At 41.8% G+C, this 22,877-nt stretch overlaps 1 protein-coding gene across 2 annotated transcripts; it reads left to right on the top strand.

Annotated features, from left to right (window-relative positions):
* Positions 1 to 12: 12 nt before the first annotated feature.
* On the top strand, positions 13 to 10,592 carry MRPL22 (mitochondrial ribosomal protein L22). 2 transcript variants are annotated; one of them, XM_048961081.1, is made up of 7 exons: positions 13 to 93; positions 173 to 218; positions 1,906 to 2,041; positions 3,922 to 3,987; positions 4,439 to 4,516; positions 5,299 to 5,368; positions 5,793 to 10,592. In XM_048961081.1, exons 1-7 carry the CDS (start codon positions 66 to 68, stop codon positions 6,002 to 6,004), a joined length of 636 nt encoding a protein of 211 aa, XP_048817038.1. In that variant the 5' UTR covers positions 13 to 65; the 3' UTR covers positions 6,005 to 10,592. The 2 variants fall into 2 exon arrangements, with proteins under 2 accessions (XP_048817038.1, XP_048817039.1); XM_048961082.1 differs by having other exon boundaries at positions 32 to 87.
* Positions 10,593 to 22,877: the final 12,285 nt, after the last annotated feature.

Genomic DNA, 22,877 nt, shown 5'->3' with positions numbered 1-22,877 from the left:
CCGCCCTCCCGCCCGCCGTGCTACGCATGCGCAGGGAGCGGCCGCCGTAAAGCGAAGCGGGGAAGATGGCGGCGCGCTGCGCGGGAGGTGCGGGTGAGTGTGAGGGGACGGGCGCGGTGCTCCGCGAGTGTCGCTCGCTCCTTTCTGGGCTCACCTCGTTTCTTCGTTGCAGGTAGCGCCTGGGTGCGGGGGCTCCTCGGCTGGGTGCGGCCGGAGAGGTGAGTGCGGGGCTCCGCCGTCCTGCAGCAGGCCGGGTTGGGCTGTGTGCATTGGGCCGCTCCCCGTCCCTGTGCTTGCGCGTTCTGTGTCACGGTGAGAGGCTCTCGTTTGGCCCCGTGTATCCATCACGCAGCTTTTTCTCTGGTTGCGTGGTTCAGAGCGCATCTCCTGCACCTGTCTGTACTCTCCTCAGTCACTGCCCTCCTGTCTGGCCTCTCCTTTGTTCTGGAGGAGCAGCATAGGCATGCTGGGGAGTGCTGGTCAATGCCCACTGCATCCCCAGTTCCAGAAGAAAAGCTGAAGGTGTGGTGCTCAAAGTGCAGAGCTTTGGTCTCTGCCGGAGCCTGTGGAGGTCAATCACAGAGGTGGTTACTGAAGAAAATGAAATGTTCTTGTGTTACTGCCCTTCAGCTCAGCTGAATTGCTTTCCCTGATCAGTTTTTCAATTCTGTGTGTCTCCCACCTTTTGCTTGTGAATGCTTCTTCCTGTAAAGTTGCACAGTATGTAACTTATTTAAACGAACCTCTTGGTTGTAAAGTATAAAAACTTCTCTTGCTTGTCACTTTCTTTTCTTTGCAATGTGTTTGTGTCCTTTTTCCTCTCTTGGAACTATGGTAAATAGAGTTGTTCTCTGGATTGCCTTAAGATACAAAATGTAAGGTTCCTCAGTCTGTCAGGGCTCGTGTGTGGTGTGCTGATGCCTGGAGAGTAATGCTTAGTTCACTGTTAGGCTGTGAAACTGCAAAGTGATACTTGTGTGGTGATCGAATATTGTCTGTATTGGTTGATATTATGTCGTGATGGTAAACTGTTGTTTTGGTAAATAACTGGGGAAAAAATGTGCCTAAAACATTTATCATCCTGTCCTGTACTGATATTGTGAACACTTTCTAAGGTGTGCAATGCTTTCGTGAAGCTGTTCAGTGCATTTTGTTTGCCAGACATTTTAAAATGTTTTGCATAACTTGGCAACCCACACAGAGCGGTTAGAGCCTCGTTAAAGCTCCAAGTGTTTCATTTTGAACTCGTCGATTTCTTGCCGTTGTGAGCAGCTGCCTCGTAGTGCTCTGCCTGGTCAGCAGGGGGCAACATGCAGCTCAGTCTTTGAGACTGAGTGAGCAAACTGGCTGGAAGCTGTGGAAAGTTTTATATTTGCTGTCATCTATCTTGCATTGGTTTCCTTGCACTTTGGAAGTGGAGATTATTTTCCCTTTCAAATTTCAGACATGATAAATGCTTACATGCTTTTGATGCTTTTTTTTTCTTCACTCTCAGTTCCTTAGAAAGCTACAAATTATTGCTGTTAGAAGATTTGCTGTTAAAAGTTAGATGAGTATTAGTCTTGGGAAAATTACAAGACATGAATTCCTTATGCAAGTAATGAACCACATCCAAGAAAAGAGAGGTAGTGGTGTCTGTGTGATGATCAGGGGACGTGTGGAATCTGTTGCTATACGAATGTAACTTAAGCTACTTGGCATGCCTTAGGAAGCCTTAAGCTTTTTATTAAATTAAAAAGCCCTTCAGTGTAAACTGTAAAGGACTTTAACAGCGTTACTTTGAAAGTAGTCAAATATGTCAGTTCTCTTTATGAAGGCAAGCAAGTTCACAGCTGTTTCAGATAGTCTGGACAGTGGCAAAGAACTTTTATGTTCAACAGCAGTGACTGTGGTGTTGTCTTGCAGGTGGTTTGCAGCTGGTAGCGCTTTCCCGCTGTCATGCATCCACACAAGTGCATCCCTGCAGAAACTTGGGAAGTGGGAGAAAAAGAACAGGATTGTTTACCCTCCTCAGCTGCCCGGGGAACCTCGCAGACCAGCTGTAAGCACACACCTGCACCTTTCTTTACACATTTGTGTTTAGCAATTTCGAAGCAGGTTGTCTCTGGAGGGCTCCACAAGGCACGAGTCTGGTTGCTTTTTGTTGATTATTTAAGGTTTTATTCTGTTTCACATATTGAAATTGTAGGAGTTCACATTGCTTTGATTCTTTTCCATTTCTAACTTAATTGGAACTTGAAGCTGCTGTGCTCAGTGTATTGCAAACTGCAAAGATGCCATCCTCTGCTTGTAGAATTCTCTGAACAATGAAGAGATGAAAGTCACCAATAATGTTGTTCTACACTCGTGCTGTTCATCCAGCAGTAGGTATCTAGGAAAGAAGACAGCTGCTATAACTATAAATGTGACTTTCCCTTAGCAGTGGAACTAATGGTACCTGTTTAAATAGAGTGCATGCTTTTTTAATTTTTTGAGTTTTCTGCTTTATAGGATTCTTTTAGTTGTGATATTCTGTTGCCTCTTGCTGTGGCCTCCCTCTTAACGGGCCTGTTCATAGGTTGTCTAATCTCATAATGGTTGCTTCATTTGTTTGACATGTGTGAGGGATTGTAGAGTTGTGTGGGGACAGACACGGGAGTCAGGTAAAGAGTGTGATGGCAGAAGTCTCCTCTCCTTAAGAAAGCATTTTGTAAACACTGTGCAGTGGAATTGTTCTTCAGTCCGTTGCACAATAACTTGTGTTTACTAAACCACAAATAGAAGCAAAGAGGCTAAAACCAATGAAGGCCTGATAGCCATTCAAGACAACTTTGGCAGAAGTCAGTTTAAGTAACATGATTGTTTTTAAAACGTGGTCATAACAAATGCTGTCATCAAAAACTAATAGCAAGATCATGCATGCTTCTCCCTCCCTGTCCCCTCTTCTTGATCATTTCATAGCTGGGAATTGCAGATAAGTGTGAATAGAAGCAAGTCTTTTAATTTGAGTCATTTGTGGAAACTTAATTGGTTGTCTTTGGTCACTGAAGGGAGTAATCAATGCTGGTTTCTCTACACCTTAACCTGAGAGAACTTTAGGTGAATTTTTCAGTATTTCCTCATTCTTGAAAACTAATGTCTTGTATCTTCATTTTTTTTTTTAATTGTACTTGGGAAGTGATGTCTTGTGTCCTCTGTTAGAGGTGCTGCTCAGCAAAATAAATTATTTGCATCTCACAAGAATCATTTTTTCCTGACGTGCTTTTGTGAGCCGTTAGCATTTATCACCTCTATCAATATTGTGGCCTAGAATTAGAAATACAGTGCTGACTAGTGCAATATATACATGAAAATAGAGTTACCAACCAGCTCACTTAAATCAGTTATTTTCCTGTCTGTAAAAGATTCTATGTCCTTCAAATATGTATCAGTGTTAAATTTTACTGCTGCTTTTGCTCTCTTGGTGCAGTAATAATGTTAAATGGCCCTTTGGAGACACCTCGTCATGTCAGTCAAACTCAAAACCCTCCTCACTTCTGAAGAGCTGATTAAATTCATTGGTGTTGAGTTGCTATCCCAGCAAGATGGTGTGGCAGCACAGTAATACGTTGAAGATTGGGCGCGTGAGTTGTTAGCCTGCTTCAGAAGGTGGGGAGGAAAGAAAAGATGTGGGAAAAAAAAAAATAGAATATGGTTTTCAGGATTTCTGTTTACAAACTAATTTAATTCTTATAAGATTGTATTGAGGTTTACTGTTATTATACAGTATTAAAGTTTACAGTTTAAAATGGCAGCAGCATGCCTGACTTGGTGTGTTCAGAGTATGAATAGCAGGGGAGAGCTGTTCTTCTGTTCCTCAAAACAATGTGCACTGCAGGGCAGGTGTGTATGCTTCATTTTGTTCTCAAGTGAAATTACTTGTTCTCTCTCTTATGCACCCAGGAAATATATCATTGTCGGAGGGAAATAAAATACAGCAAAGATAAGATGTGGTATCTGGCAAAACTGGTAAGCAAAAGTGCTTATTTGTTCTGAATTTTAGAACAAAATTTAATTGTTGCATTTGCTTTAACAGTCTAGTTCAATTAGAGTGTAATCAGTATCTTTATGATAGAGTACTGAGGATGCAGTTGTGCAGCAGGCAGTTGTTTGTAGTTTGATTTAGCCACTTTATCTTAATCTTAGTATGCTCTCAAATGTGTACCCAGGGATCTTTGGAGCAGACTAATTGCTGGTTTTTCGCTCTGAGAGAAGACAGTTAAAAAAAAGTTGAGTAATTTATCATTCAGCATTTAGCTGAGAAGAATTGTATGTATGATATTGCACTGAAGAAATGTGTGTTAAGGAAGCTTGGTCTTCTGATTTGTTCTTTGTAACAGCAAAAATAATTTAAAGACTGTCTTCTGAATAAAAGAAATATTTGTAATTACACAAGTTAACTTTCACACTTAAATTGCAGGTTAAAGGAATGTCCATTGATCAAGCTCTTGCTCAGTTGGAATTTAATGATAAAAAGGGAGCAAAGGTGATCAAAGAGGTATGCAGCTGTATTCTCTAACAAACCCAGTTTCAAGAAAACTTCCCAAATATTTGATGATGTTGGTTTAAAATGTTTCTGTAAGCCTGTGGGAACCCATTCAGACCACGTTCTTGTAGCAGTCATGTAATGTTGTGACTTAAGGATATACAGGAGTAGCTTGTGCTGAATGTTCTAAACTTTTGATGATAACAAACAGCATGTGGGTACCTTCACTATAATAATCTTTGGATTTAAAATCATGGTAAGTAATGCCAAATCTGTTATAAATAGCTGCTCTGTAAATGTGCTTCATTTCGTCAAAGTCATAAATGATGAGGAGTGTCATCGGGGAAGGGTTTGAGCTCTGTTAAAGCACAGACATTTTTCATACACAGTGGTTGTTGGGAGCATCAAATTGTTTGCTTGGCCAAAGCATTGGTTTCTGGCATAATTATGATTGAGTAGTATTAAGTTTTAGCTCAAAAATACTGAATGGCATAACTTGATTTCTACCCATGTCTGTTTCTAATCTTATATAAACCAATTGAAGGTCCATTCACAGACAGCTGCTGGTGGGAGCCATCTAACCGAAAAATATAATAAGGTTGATGTGAAGCTTCCCAGTTTGTGTGCAGAGAATGTAATTATGTAAGATATAAGTCTGTTTTTAACAATTTTGATCTCTCTGAAATACTTTTCTGTAATTGACTTTGAACTCGCAAATTTCTTCATCTTATCCACAGATAGGAAATAACGTTGTTTCAATTCCTGCTCAGTACTTCTATCTCTTTTTGTTACAGGTTCTCTTAGAGGCTCAGGAAATGGCAGTAAGAAATCACAACGTGGAATTCAAATCAAACTTATATATAGGTAATGTATTTTTTTTATTTTAGCACAGAAGAATGTCATACTACTGCATGACAAGTTTATCCTTAGTAAGACTTTGTTGTTTCAAATTGGCAGAGATGGATGAAATACAATTCCTAGTAAATATTTTCAGCAAAAACTCAAAGATATGCTTTGTACTTGTGTCACAACTGACATTATCTTCATTTGTATGCTTTCTAAATTCACCTTTTTGGTGCTTCTGAAGTGTTGGTTCAACTCCAGGGTTTCCTCTGTAGCACCAATCTGCTGAATGTTACAGAAGTTGGGGAAGGGAATCATGAATTGAATTAACTTTTCAGTTGCAGTCACAGAATAATCCACTGGTAAGACTGTTCCACTTGCAGGTTTATAGCAGTTTATTCTGAGATTGACTGGTCTTCTCTCCTCCCCACCTCTTTTCCTTCAGCTGAGTCACTGGCAGGCAAAGGCCACTATACAAAACGGATCCGTTACCATGGGAAGGGGATGTTTGGCATCATGAAAATCGTCAAGTGCCACTATTTTGTGAAGTTGGTGGAAGGGCCTCCTCCTCCTCCAGAGCCACGAATGACTGCTTTTGACCAAGCAAAAGAATACGTGCAACAGCTGCGCAGTAGAACCCTTGTTCACACACTATGATGGACTTTTGTGACTGCCTAGGTACTTCTTGTTTGACAAAGTAGTTATGTAAAATAAACCTAAAACATGTTTTTATTATGTTTTGTTACTGTTGGAGCTGAATGATGCAAGAATGATCATAGATCTCTTTATTTGTCAAGCCTAAGATGTGCGAAAATGTTGGAAGGGCAGCAACAGATTCAACAGATGTTACTTTTTGAGTTACTTGGACTACAGCTCTCAACTTCTGTGGTATCGAATCCAGGGGAAACAATGCACTTAAAACTTGTTGGGAATTCTTTCATGCAGTTCATGCAACTCTGTTATGTACATTCAGGGTCTTTATTGTAGCAATATACAATTGGCAGACAGGTTGCACGAGCTGGAGTAAATTTACCAGAATTGGACATCGGAAAGTAGCCACAACAGTTCAACAGAAGTGACATCAGTCTTGGATTTCAGGCATCAGTTAATGATTCCTTTATCTGAGCTGTAATGCCACCTCCTTACTGTCTCTGTTGTAGGCACTGTGGGGAGTGAAAAATTCCAAGTTCAGATTTTGGCAGTGTCAGTAGGTGGCAATGTTTAGTTTGTCAGGGAGGGACGTGGTAGGGAAAACTTGCAGCACACTGAAACCATTCTGAATTCCGACCGTGGCATTAATAGTCTGATGTGTGTGTGGAGTTCATGCTGTTCTCTGTGGAAACTCAATATGAGTAGTGGAGAGTGAACTAATTATACTGTCTGGGAGCAAATCACTTTTGTAATGTTGAGGGAAGTAAAATGCTGTATGGATTTAATGTGGAATGGCTTGTTGCATGCATGAACCAGACCTCCAGACCTCTGGAGGGGAAAAAAAACAAACAAACAAAAAAAACCCCAATATCCTATTTTTTTTTTTTCATTACTGTAATTAAGAGAAAAAGTGGTGAAAACATCTTCACACTGTCATGTTTTCACCCAGGTGAAAATCAGATCATGGACATTGGCATAAAAAGAATTATAGTTGCTTGTTTATGAAAATATCCGATATTTAGACCTTTTCATTCTGAGAGCACTAGTGGAAGATTGATTGCTTACCTCATTTGGGTCTTTTTACCACACTGACTGAAAATTTCATCAGTGCTTGAGTGGTGGTAAAGGGACAGTTTGTAAGGAAACAAATTCTTAGCTGTCTTATAACAAACAAAACAAATTCTTAGCTGTCCTAATGGAAGTGGCCTACAGCTGTTTCTTTTGGCTCCTGAAGAAACAATTTACAGTACAGGAGTGTTAGAGGATTGTGAAGTTATGCAGATACTTACATGGCTCCTACTACTAATGGTGCTTATTTGCCCTGTGTTCTTGCATGGTGTGCTTGCAGACGCAGTACTTGTTCTCATGGAGGGTTGTCAGTGATCTGGGAGAAGATTAAAGAATTGGAAGATAATCCATACTTAACAGCACTCGTGATTTAAGCATGTAAAACCTGACTTCTAGATAACCTCTTTCAGGAGAAAGCTGTAGATTTCCCTTCAAATCCCTTTGGACTCCAGACAAGATTGTATAATTGCTCTCGTTTTCTCAGAAAACTGGAAGAGAAGTGGGAATGTGGCTGATGTCTTTTCCACCTTCATGATGCAGCTGCTGGCCCTGACGCTTCCTAAAATGGCCTTCAGTCAAAAGGCAAGATGCAACCACAGAAGTGGTTGTTGCTTGTCATTTCTGTCATCTTTCTCAAAACAAAAAATAGCAAGACTTTTTTGGCCATGCTTTACAGGCCCCATCTTATCTGCTTTTTCCTTCTGAACGATGTATAACAGTGGATCCTTATGGTATTGGCCAAGGAAGATCCACATCCTTGGCTGTAACAGTACATTGGGAGGTCTGGTGAGATACAGAGCTTGAAGTGACTTGGTTCTTCCCCTTTGCTTATGGGAGGGTAGAAGTGTCTGAAGTGATTTATGGAGCCTGCCTGGATCTTGATTTCAGTACAATCTAGTGATAAAGCTTTATACTGTCAAGTTCTAAATATAAAATTGTTTCTCATTTATTCTGCTGTGCTTTCTTACTAATTAGTAAATCTATGCTTGTGAGATGGATTTAGAAGAAAAGCACTGTTAATTGCAACAAGTCTTTTGCAGAAGATGATTGTTTATTCCTGTGACCTCCAATAAAAGAACAGCCTTAAATGAGCTGTCATCAGACAGGATGGGAGAGGCACCTAGGCCTCTGCTTGATGCTAATTTTATTAATAGCATCTGGGGCACTGTAAACTCACCACTTGTGTACCTGTGTGCTGATGTTACAGAAACTGCAGCAGGAGCAAGTATGCGTGAAGGTGTAGTAAGGCTTCAGGGAAATCTGAGGAGAGCAGAACTGTGAGCTGTGCTCAGCAATGTGAGATTTAATTGATGAAAGCTTGAAAACCTGCTGTTGGGCTTGTTCATAAACATTTTGAAGTACTCGCTGAGAAAGTCAAAGTACTTTTGCCAATTTGATGTCTTGCTGGATGTGCTATGAATTTTTGTTTGTTTTTCCTTTTTAGAACCCTGTGGCAATTACTGAGGAGATTATTAATGAATCTTTCCTAAATCTACCTTTAGATGTAGTGTTCATGAGCTTTCTGAAAAACACAGAAGATAAATCTAAGTGTGATTAAACAGTGGCCTGTTGTGGCTGGAATGGCACACGGCACAGATCTGCCCAGTGCTTCAGCTGTGCTGCAGTACCTGGAATAAACTTGACTGGACCAAGGTCATACAGCATAAAGCTTCTGATTAACTCTGCTTGCACAAATATGGGAGCTGGGTAAGAATGCTGCCTCCTCAGCATCTAGATGCTTGGGAAGTCCTTTGTTCAAATGCCCAGTAGGTATTACTCTTTGCTTTCTGTCAGTCCCCATGAAAACCCAGCGGTGGGATGCTGGAAGGTCATTTGCAAACAGTTCTTTTCTAAATAGGAGTAAGGTTACTCCTAATGTCTTCAATGAACCATGTGAACAAAGTGTGACATTCTTCACTATGATCTATAGTTCTCTTGAAAATGCCCCTATTCCTAGCTTTTTAAAGAACAAGTCTTTATAGCTGAATGACAGCTACCCAGCTCCGCTTCAGCCATGTAATTTAAAATAATTACTAATTAAACAAAATACAAGACTCTAACAGTGCTAATTGTCACAGGAGTTACTGTTTGCTGGAGCCTTACCTGGGGAAAATAACTTGAGGGGAAAGTTGCAGGAACTGTTGTCAGGAACTGACTTTTGAGTACTCAGACTGGAGTAAGGAACAAGATATCTCTTGGGAGTAGACAGCAAATGCAGAGCTAATTTTATATTTGCTCTATCAACTCTCATTTCAAGGAAGTTATGTGCTGGTACAGAGGGCAGCCTGCCATTGAGCAGAACAAGCCAAGGAGAGAGTAGCTTTACATCAGGCAAATTATGCATCCATCTCAGATTATTAACTGAGGAAATGAATCTGAAAGTATGTAATACACTTGAAGAGCTGAGTGTTCTTGCACCTAAAGACAAAATGTGGGTCAGAGCATTTGCTTTACTATCTCATGTAGGTGGTATTTCTGTGTATTGCTTAATTATACAACCATCGACTTTTGTATGGCAGAGTTAAGTTACCTAAATTCACTTCATTTTTTTTCTTTTACCAAAAATAATGAATTGTAGTCTTAAACAGCATGTTTTTATTTTAAATTAATTTGGAGTGGGAACATTTTTGACACTGCATTGGGTCACTAATGTGACTAATAATCATTTGAAACCTGCAAAGGCTTCTCTGGGTGCCTGTACTGATACTGAGCTGCTCTCTGTGCAAACTTCTTGCAACGCTCAGCCTCAAATCATGCTCTGTTGATGTAACCCTTTGTTCCATGGTGTGGTGTTGTGGAGAAATGGCTGATTATCACATTGTAGATGTTGCTGTCAGATCACCCTGTGGAGCTTCTTTTTGGCAGGATGAACAAGCCCAACTTCAGCCTTTCTTCTTAAATCCAGTTCTCCAGGCCTTGTGCTGTACGCTTTCTAGTTTTTTCCCCTCTCTGTTGCTCCGGGAAGCCTGAAACCAAATTTGATGTTCCAGGTACACCTCTGCCAGCACTGACTGGAGGGGGATACCTCCCTTCTGTGTGCTGGCCATGCTTCCTATAGAGCCAGATATGCAGGTTGTTGTATCTGTGAGAGAGTGTTGTTGGCTCGCATTCAGCCTGGTGCTCATACAACTCTTAGGTCCTTTTGAGATTGCTTGTCAAAATTGCAGCAGGTACCTTTGACACTTGTGTTCCAGCTCTCATTGCTTTTCTATATACACTAGTGCAGACTGCTTCAGCGCCAGGAAATGATTCTGCTGTGTGGGTGATGATCTTTCTTTCTCAACAGGAGAGCTGCAGAACTGTGTTCTGGCTTCAGTTATTAATCAAACTCTTAGGCAAACTAAGAGTGGAATAAAAGCATTTATACACGTTGTTGTGGTTAAACTCCATCAATGTATGCAGCTCGGAGGCAATGAAATGTGTCTTCATCTCTCCTGTCAATTATCTTCAGAGGAAGACAAACATAGGACCTTACTGTATGCTGGCCATGTAAATTAAAGCTTTAATTAAAAGAAAACAGAGTGGACTATGAGGTGTGCTGCACTGAGCCATTAAAAGACTGCTGTGCAGGACTAGCTCTTCTAAATGTCCCCAGCACCTTGCCTTAGTTTTCCCCGCTTAAAATTCCCAATAGTGCATTAAGATGAACTCAGTAGTTAGTAAATTTTCCCTTGTGTGGTTTACAAGCTCAAGGTTATGGGCTAGAACAAGCAGTGTCATGCTATAAATCAGGTGTAATGGAACAGCTTGAGAGCATGCACAGAAGTCCTGTTTCCCCTTGTGCAGTGTGTCCTAAAATTCCAAAGGTAGATTTGGCACAAACCCAGAAACCCCCCAAATGGCTGATTGTATTATTAATAACGAGCCTCATCCTGCTACCCTCTCTCGTCTGAACTGAAGAGTACTGGAAAGCACTTGCAGGGCTGCACATCAGAAAAGAAGCTTTCAGGAAAAGGAGGAGGCAGCTGAACTCCACTGTGGTGCAGCATGGATGATGGGACCTCCTTCCAGCAAGTAAATGTTTTTTGTCAACGTGCTTTGTCATAACTTACATGGCTTTAGTTTTCAGCTCTTCCTTATGGTTCCTGTTATTAAAACATATCTTTTATATTTTTTTCTTTCAGGCCTGCAGTGTGTCTCTAGTTCAGCGAATCTAAGTGATCATCTGTCTTTAAATAAGAACCTGCCTGCACAGCTGGGAAAGCAGCCTTGAGTTAGGCAGCAGGACCGGGCTCAGGGCTTGACTCGGGTCAGTGTTGTGTCTGAAGGCCTTCTGGATGGGTTCTTATTCTGTTGGCTCAGAGCATGAGCAGTAGCAACCTGTGACCCTCTGTGCCATGGCAGAGGCACATTGAACCTATAGCACAGTTATTGCAAGAAAAAAGACAATCTGCAAATACTGAACCTTGAGCTGGAAAGGTTTGGTCACCAGAGATGATCTCAACGTGCTTAGATAACAGCAGCAGCAGAACTCTTTTGTAATGGTAGACCTGTACCTATGCTCTGTCTATGTTCTCTCTGCCTTGTCCACTGGGGAAGCATCCCAAGATCTTGGTTTGCAGTAACCTTTTTAAAATAATACTTGCTAAGCTTTTATCCTGCCTGTGGCCATTGGTGTTAGATCAGTGTAGAACTGTGGATGAAGGCAGGTGGCCCTTTTTGACTGAGAGACTGCGTGTGAAACAACTGGAACTGGAGTGTGGTGCAGTTATGTCTCTTACATACGAAACTATAGAAACTTCTATTGGAGATCATAGCAATACCATGTAAACTGTAGGTTAAATAGATAGAAACATCTGCATTTGTCCCTAGTGTGCCATGTTTCAAAGCAGAGAATCTCATTCGTTCTCATCAAGCAGTTGATTTTTCAAGGATGCTCTTAATTTTTATTTTCCTTTTATTACCTGTCTTTTTTGCTATGCTCACTACTTTTGTGGGGATAGGTGCTTGGAAAGCAGCTACTATTCATTCTTCCACCTGTTCTCATTCTGGCAATGTCTGTTGTTTTAACGGTTTTCAGAGTCTGTGCATTTCTTTTCCTTGTATTTTGAGAGATTTGTATTTTTATTGGGTATTTATTTTAGCTATCACATGGTAGATTTATTAATTTGATAATCTTAATCTGTCAGTAATGCGGGCAGTCGTTTCCGGTCCTGATCTAGCATGCAGGGATTTCACTCATTTAACAGTTTGGCTTTTGGATCAGATGGCCATTGGAGGTAAATCCTGCAGTGTGCTGAGTGCTCTGAAACCACTGGAACTGGGAGCATTGGTAACTTGCAGGGAGCCTGCAGTGTCCTTACGGACTGTGCTCTTAGCAGCTTTCTTTACACTTGGAGCATATGAATAAGTTACTGTGCAGTGCACGTCTTTCCTTGCTAGACCATATCCTTTAATATGATTTCTCTCTGATAAGTGAGACTTCTTGATGAAATTTTTGCCATGACTGCTTATGCTTGTTTAACCCTTTTTGGGTTTCTTGCTAGTTCTTCTCTGTGCTCGTCTCCTTTCACATGAAACAAAAGCATTCTTCCTTTTCCAAGGACTGCTGCATTGAACTTGGTTGGAAAATGGGGTGTGCATAATAAATGCTTTCATAAAGTGACACTTCTTAAAAGTAGGTTAGAGATGTTACGTTTGGGGCCAAAATTCTAGGTTTCAGATGGCTGATAATACATTTTCCCAATGTGTTGCCTGGCATAGCAGGGGAATAGGGATGCTGATCCAAGGGTGCATCATACACCTACAAGGTGAACTGCAGCAGCAGCCCCAGCAGTACGTAGTTCTTTAGCACAGCTGTGGCTTTGGCAGGCCAGCACTCATGGCATCAACACTTTGTGGCAACTGTGCAAAGCAGGCAACTGATTATCTTACTAATAATTGCTTCTCAATGCTCTCCTCCTTCATCTGCCCTAGAGAGGAAAACTTTCCCCCTGTATCCTATCCTGTTGGATAACGGCATAAATGGAATCATGGGGTAACACCACAGTATGGGCTGTGTGTACCTACATTTCTTCTCTAAGTTCCCTCCTTCTCTAGACTTTAATTGTAGACCCAGTCTGTGATCTTCAAATATACTCCTTCCCCATCAGTTTTAAAAGGAAGAAGGCTAATTGAAGGCTATCCTTTAACTCACCACTGTTGTCAGCTGTGGAATCCAATACAGCGCTTTCATCTACTGACAGTGATGTAGTGGTTATTAAATGCAATAGAAATCATTCAGACCCCTTTTCATTAAAACTTCACTCATATCTGGTTTTCTGTGTTCTTGGGAAGGAGCTGGGTGGAAATACAGAACTAGAGAATTGCAACCCTGTATTGTTTTTTGGGGGAGAGGGCATTCAAGAACAGAATAGGCATTTGCATTTGAAGTGAAGGATCGATGTGTTGTCTTATTCCTGAGACACTGGGGAGCTGCTCCTCCCCATCTTGGCACGGGGCTAAGGAGCAATGATTCTAATGGATTAAACTATGTAGAAGTTCATCTTCTGGGTCCCCATCATGGAATAAAGCACCAAACATTTGGGAGATAACCATTGCTTCTGATTTAAGATGTGCCAGAAAAAGTATGGAAAAAATGTCAGAGCCCTTCTACTAGCCAGCTTGTTTGAATACAAACATAAAATATTAATTTAAATCAGCTAAAAGGCATTCAAAACTTGATGTTCTCTCTTTGCCCCAGAAGTAGTCTGCTGATAAGAAACAAATTAAAAATGCAGAGGTTTCGAATAGTAAAAAAGCTGTGTATTTCAAATGAAGTTGGTGTTTTTATGTGTAACATTTTGGACTAAAAAAAAAATAATATTAAGTGCACATAAAAATGATTACTGTAAATGGTGAAGACATCAAAGTTTGGCATCAAAGTTAAATGAAAGCGCTTGGAAGTCTGTTTGTTTGATCTGTACATTAAAAAGCTTAAAAAGAAGCCAGTGCTCTTTTTTTTTTTTAAGCTGGAACTGGGTAGCCAGTTCAGATTCTGCTGCGTCCTAGGGATTCCCAAACTAGGTTACATCCAAGCTCATTATTTTTGGTGGTGATTTCTTTTTCTTTTTTTCCTTCTGCATTTTTCTGGTGCAGTTTTATGCTGGTGTGCCAGGGAAAGTGAGTTGGAAGAAGCAATGTGCCACAGGCAGGAGCAGACACACTGTGATACTGAAATAAGTCTATTTCCTCTTGTAGACCTTGAAGAAGGTCTTCCAAAATCAAAGGAAATTGAGTTCTTAGTAACCAACACTCTCAAGAAGGTTAACTGTAGTAATCTTGATGCTGTTTTACCACCAAAGATACGCTCCTGTCTTGGCAAGAAGGTATGAATTGGGAGGATGAGTCAGAGGCATGTTAATTTATGTCAGCTAAGGATGTGCTAAAGAACTGAGACCTATTAATGCTCAATTAATTTCTGTTCTCTTTTAGGGAAGAAAATAACAACATCAAAAGCTTGGAAAGTGGAATCTGGGAAGAAATGGTGACTGTGCTTCTTCAGGGCCTTTCACCACAGACCTCTCCATGCAATACTAGTGATTAACACTTAGAGGAAAACTGCGCAGCACAGAGGAATTACTCTGGACACTAGGAGTCTTTTGGTACAGTGCAAATGTGAGGCCTTCATCTACAGAGAGCCAAACTTCAGCTTATTTAGTTTGGGACCTGAAAGTTGTAAGCAACAAGAAATAAAACTTGGAATAAGACACCTTGGCCTCTGAGACTTCTGTTTAGTGGCCCAAAGCTTTTGGGATCAACAGACTTTGAAGGCTTAAGGGTGTGTGATAGTAGATGTGTTTGTTGTGGATGCCACTTAACAATGTCTGGGTTTATTTTAGTTTTGCACAGTCTACTGTATTCTCCATTGTTTCCACTTGGCAAGGAATTGGGTCTTAAAGCATCCCAACAGAGGGCTAAAGAAATAGGCTCCTCTACAAGTGCAATAGAACTGTTTTCCTATGAATCCAAGAGAGCTCTTGAAATAATCTAATTTCAGTCCCTCCTGTTACTTTCCGTGAATTCTAGGATGAGCTGGTTGCTGTGTGTAGCATTTTTTACATACAGATTTTGGTTTGAACCCAATTAAAAGCAGAATCTTTGCTAAAACAAAGGCGAGGGGAGCAGCAGGGAAGGCTTTGATGCACATGAACCAAAGAACAAAACCAGGAAGGTTGAATGTTTGTTGTTCATACATATTCTTAGAGACAATTATTGTTATTTCATTCCTAAAAACTGCCCATTCTAAGAGGAAATGATTGTATTCTAATAAGTACTTGTTTATTAAAGTTGTGGGAACTGAAGTTGAATATGAATTATTAAAATGTCTTTGAGGTGCAGAGTTGTTTTTCTTTTGGCAGGTATCTGTGGAAAAACAGAAACAACATGCAGCAAGGAGGAGAAGCAAAGGGTGAGGAAAGAACTGGTCCTGGATCAAAGCCCCAATCCTGCTGGCTGTGGGACCTGTGTAACACATAGGGTGGCCCTTGACGTGGTGTCTGAGGAAGGATTTGGACTGCCCAGAGAACCAGGCTGACTGTTTTTTATCAACTGGTGGAGGCTGTGACATAACTTTCCCTTGAGAAAGAAAGGGACGTTTGGGAGGGATAGATGATGCCAGGGGGCAAAAGCAATGGCAAGTACATGGTCTACTCTGTGACTTGAAAGTACTGAAGAGATCTCTGCAGGGAAGGAAGAGCTGAGCAAGGGAGGTCTGCAGAACATGATAGATTCAGTGCTGCTAAAGGTTAATGGTGTGTCCCTTAAAATGTTACATAAAATGTGAGGATGTTCAGGTGATGGCTTTCTGGCAGAAAGTGCAAGTGAAGATGTTCCCTCCATTTGCTGTAAGCTTTTGAGTTTACTGTGTCACTGTGGGAAATTCACTGTAAAGAAACAGAAAAGGAAAGAGAGGGTGTGAAGTTCTGTTGCAAACTGCTTTTGTTTGTTCAGCATGGTTTACTACAGAAGGGAAGCTTATCCCACCTGCATTGTTTGCAGATATCTGCCAGACTCTCTGGCGCTGTCAGAACCTGCTGACCAAGTTTGAGAGTTGATGACAAGTCTGAAAGATAGTGAAATTTCTAGAGAGTCAGTGATAAGGAGAGCAGAGAACCTATAAGCCCCTGAAAAAGTTGTGGTGATGTCCAGAGAAGAGTCTTATGCACCTATCCAGGAAAACTTTCAGCTGGAATTTGTCTTTTGCTGCAGCGTGATCTCCATCAGTCACTCCACACAAACCAAAAGGAAATCGCACTACATTTTTTCTTCTTGTGCTGATGTAGGTGATTTCTGGACAACGATCAGACCTAGACACCCTGAATGGGTAATCCAGCTGATTTCAGTGGGACATGCTGTGCTATGAAGAAGTTCACCTCATTTGAACAGCACCCATGCAACTGCATTCCTTATTTCCCTCTGATTCTGGGAGTTTGTACAGTTTTATCCAAGAGAACTGTAAGTCAAACAGCATTTCTTTAAACACAACCAGCTGCTAGGTATAGCCACATATATATTTTTCATTGCTGGATATTTGTGTAAGGTGGTGTATGCATCTGTGCCATTTTAACTGAGTTCCCTGCTGCGCAGTCTTGCTTTTGTTCATCTCCCCATAGAGAAATGTGTTTTGCCCGAGTGATGTCTGCACATTACTGTTTTCTTCATTGCACTCATATTCTTAACATTTATAATTTAAACATCTTCAAAAAGAATTGACAGTTGCCTTCTCCAAAGTAAAGGACAAAATGACTTGTGTTAATTATTCTTTCTCACTTACTCGCTTACCAGGGCATATATTATTCCGAGGCTTTTAGTGCCTTGAGCCAAAAAGGGTCATTACAGCAAGCAGCATAATGACCTGACCAAAGAGTGTAAGAGGGAGAGAGTGAGTCCTTCTCTGTTGAACTCTCTGAAGTCATTAATGGATGCCTGGGGAATTCTATGGAGCAACAGCTCAGAAAATAAACAGAATTGTTCAGTGTTGGATATCACTCTCGTGACATCTATGCTATTACAAAGATTTACAGCTGGAATAATTCAATCTAGGTTTTCCTCTTTCCCCCATTGACTCACGTTTTGGAAGGCAGTCAGACCCTGAGAGTTGAGTTTTGCATAATTGAAGCACCAGAACATATTAAATGGAACGACTAATGGGGATGAAGTTTTCCCCTTCCTTCCAGTCTGGGTTATCAATTATGAATTAGCGGCAATCTGAGATCAAAGGGGTTCCATTTTTGCAGCTGAATTTGAAGATTTTGGAACTGAACAGATGAAATGAAGTTAATGACTCGTTCCAGAAATGCAGAAGCAGGAGTTAACTGACAAGGGTGGAGTGAAGTGTTTGCTTTAATGCATTTCTGAATGTGGACATGTTCTCATATGTAAAATGGGACAATGATCAAGTTCCTCGTGTAACAGGGTGCTGTTAGGACCTTGTGCCCTGTGTGGGGCATAACAGATGCTAATCTGATCTGTGATGTTCATCCTACTGCTGTATGTGACCTAGATATTGAGATGTACTGTGGAAGTGCATTAGGGTTACCATTGTATTACTTGCACAGCTTTTTTGCCTTAACATGAGTTCATTGCTGCAGACAAAATGCATCTCTCCAGCAAGAACAATTTGACACATGCTTAACGTGAAAGATGCAGAGGATTTTAACTTGCAAACTGCTGTGGCTTCATGGAGGGAAATTCAAAAGAACAGTCCAAGGCAGGACATAGCCACGTGCTCCCTGTATGGGAATGCTGAGTCACGGCCTGATCCACTGATTGAGCAGCTGGGAAAGGAGCTGATCAGCCCTGGGAGCACAGGTGAAGGCAATTTAGTGCCACCAGAAGGGGTGGAGCCTGGCTGCACCTCTCTTAGACCTCATTGAAGGGCTGACTGCCAGTAGGGAAAGATCTCTTTCTGGAGATCCCTCCTTGGTGAAGCTTTTCTTTGTGAACTTGGAGTCTTCTGATACAGGTGAGCAATCTTCTTCCCTTCCTTTGTAGCACCTTTCTGTTGCACTGGTCCTTCTGTCATCACACCTTTGTTGTAACACCTTTCCCCCTGTATTGAGTTGTCCAATTGCTGCACTTCCCCAGGCAGCAAACAATAAAGCACTTTATGATTTAGGGTAGTAGATCGTGCCACAAAGATCTCAGAAGCCTGAGGGAACAAATAACAACCTTAGACCTGCTGTGCTTTCTGCAAGTGCGCGAATACTCACCAAAGCAGACACGTGCTGGTTGTTTAAAGGCTTTTTTCATTGAAATACTGTTATATAATGGGCAGCCATGTTGAACCCACCCAGGTGCTTGTGATTACGGGCTGAGGAGTTGGGTTAGCTCAGCACAGTGGGGGGGAAGGAGTGAAGCACAGGTGGTGCTTGTGATCGTATGGGGAGAATGCAGGTGTGTGTGGGGCTCACAAGGAGAAGAGAGAAGGCATGGGGGCTCTTTTGCAGTTAGAGAGAAGGCATTTCTTCACCCCAAGGCTCGAAGGCATCGGGAGTTCTGGCTGCAGAGATGACAGTGAGTGACTGGTGTGATAACACCCTGAGGAGAGTATTTAGGGGGCGGAGACAGGCTGAATGAGAAGGGTGGGCTTGGACCAGCCTTGGAGGAGTGCAAGAGGCCATGGGGGGGGTGCTGGATTCGTTGTCTGCCATCTACCTGGCCTCTCTGATCTGGCACTGTGGCTCACTAGCTGCTTCTGCTGGAGAAACACAGCAGAAAAATTCTTTTTTTTCTTGTACGTCTAATAATTTTTTTTCTTTTGGCCTCAAAGTCATCATTTTTAATAGGATTTTAGATAAATTTCATGGTATGTATTACTTATTTTGCTTGTGTAATGGTTTGTAAGTAGGATTTTAGATTAATTTAATTCTAATTGTTTCTTATTTTGTTTGGATAATGCCTTGTAGTAAGACTTTTGAAATTAATGTGAGCCTATTACTAAATTATAATGTAGTAATTATGAAAATAATGAATTTATTATCACAATTGTGAGAATAAGTAAGAGGGAGATTCTAATGACCTGAGTCTCCCTTGCCTTTGCTGATATATCAAAAGAAAACGTGGCCTGGAGTATTACATCTTACATTCAAACACTTTAACATTTGGGGTAAGTTTTCAGAAGCTCTCACTCACCTGGAATGTCAGGAATATTTCTGTTATGGAACAAAACCACTGTTGTAATCAGGCTGAGTGCAGGGGTCAGACTAACACAACCAGCTTCAGCTTTTATTCAGGACTTGTTGGTTTTCTTTTGTCTTGGTGACTTCAAACACTTTCTCGAGGCTTCATAATGAAGTATGCTTTCTTAAATGTTGCTTTCATTTGATCAGGTTCTGATTTTTTGGGGATGTGGGAACTCATGTCCCATTGCTCTGAGTTGTACAAAGCTTTACTTATTTTTTTTTCAAGCTGTTCTTGTAATGATAAACACCTGGGGTTGAGGCTGTCTACCTCTACAAAACAGCAAGGAATCTTCTTTAAGATACTGTTTCAAAGTGGTTTGTTTGTTTTTGCTTGAGTTGGTCTGGGTTTGTTCATAAATTGTTGCTGGTGTTTCTCCGAGAGGTTCTCTAATTCCTAATGGTAGGAATTATTTGAGTGACCCTGAAAATGTTTGAGAGATGCATGAGAAGGTGTCATAGCATCATAGCATGGTTGGTTGTGTTGCAGGGACCTAAGAGCCCATCCAGTCCCAACCCCTGCCATGGGCAGGAACACCTCCCACCAGCTCAGGCTGCACAGGACCCATCCATGGCCTGGGCACTTCCAGGGATGGGGCATCCACAGCTCTGGGCAGCAGTGCCAGCATCTCACCACCCTCTGAGTAAAGAATTTCCTCTTGACATTGCACCTAAATCTCCTCTCTTCCAGTTTAAAGCTGTTCCCCCTTGTCCTGTTACAGCACTCTTTGATGGAGGCCCTCCCCAGTTTTCTTGTAGGTTTACTTTATGTACTGGAAGGATAGGAGCCTAAGTTGACCTTGATATGATCTGTCAGGAAGTAAATACCTAGTATAGGGAAAGTACATGGATGAAAGACTGTGCTCTTGTTTAAAATGCTGGGATAAACTTGTCCTGAAGACCACCTTCAAACCATAGCATGAGGTTCCTTTCTCTAAAGGTTTTTCTTGTGGATGCAGAGCTATTCCTGAAGGTTTCAATATTCTGTTTGGAAAGGGATGCTAACTGGTTCTCTGAACATGACAATAATATCTCTTGTGTTGATGTGCTTTTTGTTATCTGATGGTTTGCCTGCTCCAGAAGTGGGTAGCTCTGACCTCTTGGCTCGTGTGGAAGCAGTTCAGCTCTTTTTGACTTTAACCAGCCTGAGGAGTTGTGCATCCTGCGGGCACGGATGTTGGGAGTAGCGCAGGAAAGTGCTTGCAAAGCACTGAGCTGGGCTGTCATGTTTGCTGGGTGAGGGAGCTGAAGCCCATTCTGTCTCTCTGCCACCTTGAAGGCTCTGTGCCCCCTGGGCTCTCCCCTCATGTTGTCAGACTATGTGGTAATGCTGTTTCCTGGAGCATGCCAGCAATGTGAGCAGGTCCCATCCTCTGTGCTTGCTGTTTGTTTTATTTGGTGTGTTGTTAACCTTTACTTGCTGCACTTATTTACTTTGGGTTTTAAAGTGTGCTAAGGTCACAACAAATTTAGTGGGAGGCATTTTAAGCACTTACGGTAATAAATCATAGCGTACATCACCCTTATGCATTTTATCCAGAACCAAAGAAATCCAATTTGGTCCATAATATGAAGGCCAAATAAAGCTAGGTATCACAGCAAGAAAGCTTTGACATATTGCTCTGAAAGAACCTATACACTTCTCCTCTATAAATTAGTGGATATTTTGCGAAGCTGACAAGTAGCTGATATTCTTGGAGCTGGTCCTATTTTGTGACTTTTTTTCCCCTCTTCTCCTTCCTTTCCAGCCTTCTGAAAATCCAAAGGGGAGGGGTGGGGGAAAGCAGACTCTTTTCAAATGTGGATTTTAAAGCACTGGAGATGTGGACAGATCTTACAAGTACAATGAACTTGCTGGTAGTGCATAAAGCCCTGAAACCTTGGGGACCCGTCTCTGCAGGAGTAAGTTCTTATCTCTGCCTTTATACACCAAATGCTTTTTCTTAGACAAGACAATCTCTGCAGGTGTAGGATCAAACCAGTCCGCATGTCACCTGAAGAGCTGCAAAATCCCAGTGACCAGAATGAATGGCTCCGAGCTCTGCTCAGGACCTGTAGATAAAGCACAAGGGAATGTGTCATGGGCCACTAAACTGCGCTGGGCAGGAAATGGGCTCGATAACCTGGCATATATATCCTGCTTTAATTCTGGTTGGTTTATGGCCCCTGCAGTATCCCAGGAGCCTTGTCGGCTGCCTGACCTTACCCCTGCCTTTAGTCCAGCAAAATTGAGAGGGTGTTTGAGAGGGGAGCAAAGGGGAGGCAGAATGCATTACTGCAAGCAGCGCTGTTGGACTCTTGAGCTCTTTAAGTGACCCAAAAGAAGACAGATCTTGCTGATGAGTAAAGCCTGGCAATCAGCTGGGTTCTGCCAGGTAGGGCCGCGCTGTGCTGTGTTGGATGCTCCCTGAAAGAGGCTTCTCCAGGGAGAGAGTGAGAAGCAGCAAGAGCTCATCGGAATCAGGATACAGCTTTTTTTAAGGTAAATAAAAATGTTTCTGTGGAAGAATAGAGGGACTGCATGAATTTGTGTGGGATGTGGGCAAGGCAGACTTTGCTTTCACCATCGTAGGGGTGTTGTGGGTTCACATAACCGTGGCTTATTCTGCCATTTTAACTTTGGCTCTTCAACTTCCTGATGTGTGTAGCTCCTAGAAACATGTGTTTGCTTTGTAAAGGCTTGGGCTTCCTTTCTTCATCTGTGTAGCTGGATTGGGAGCATGTCAGTGTCAGCCTGAGGGGAAACCCACACTTTTCTTTTATCATGACTTATCCCAGGACTTAAATATAAGTAGTGCAGCTTTAGATTACTGGGACTGAGGCTGCCCAAGAGATGCACAACTGATGCACAGGCCCTGTGCAGGCAGAGGGAGGACCTGATGGCAGAACCTATGACAGCAGCCAGTCCCTGCTGTGACCCCTGGGAAACAAGTAGTGGAGGTGTGAACAGACTGGATGTGCAATGGCTGCAGGTGGGAAATCCTAAGCTACAGAGTCCCTGGGAAAAGGAGCACTTGACTCTAAGCAGTGCCTCCACCTGAAGCCTTGCGGCCACCCTTATGTGTAACTGACAGAAGGTGGCAGCTCCAGAGCACACTGCATGCAGAACAGTCTCAGTCACTCTTCACTGCCCAACTATTCTGATCATCCTCTTTGGTTTTCTTGCTAACTGCATCCATAACTCTTGCTCTAGTAAAAACCTGCTAATTAATGCACAGCCATGTTGTAAAGTGGAGCTGCAGTTCCAACATGCCTAATCCTAAAAGAGGCATTTTGTTCAAAAATGTCCTTTTCCCTGGGAAATGTGCTTTGATTTGCGAAACAGAAAATGTATTCATTTAACTGAGCTATTCATGTGGCAGGTCACTATTTCAGTCTTTTTGTGTAGTAAAAATTTATTTTTTTTAATAGGTTTACTGCTTTTTGGTTATTCACCTCTAAAGGACTGACTTGAGTGCTGCAGCTCTGATCTGGAGTGTAGAAAATTAATTCTTTTTATGGTAGTCTATTCCTTTCACAAGTCCTCATTTTAAGTGCAGCTCAACTGTATTGCAAATAACAGTATGTGGTCCTGGAGGGAGTAGCAAGACTCTAATTTAATCGTGTACTGGAGGCCTTATAATGTCAGCACAGCAGAGTGCAGCTCTTCT

The sequence above is a fragment of the Lagopus muta genome, chromosome 14, assembly GCF_023343835.1.
Source record: "Lagopus muta isolate bLagMut1 chromosome 14, bLagMut1 primary, whole genome shotgun sequence".
NCBI lineage: Eukaryota > Metazoa > Chordata > Aves > Galliformes > Phasianidae > Lagopus > Lagopus muta.
The sequence above is the reverse complement of the archived record's forward strand: the minus strand, read 5'-3'. Positions and strand labels throughout refer to the sequence as shown.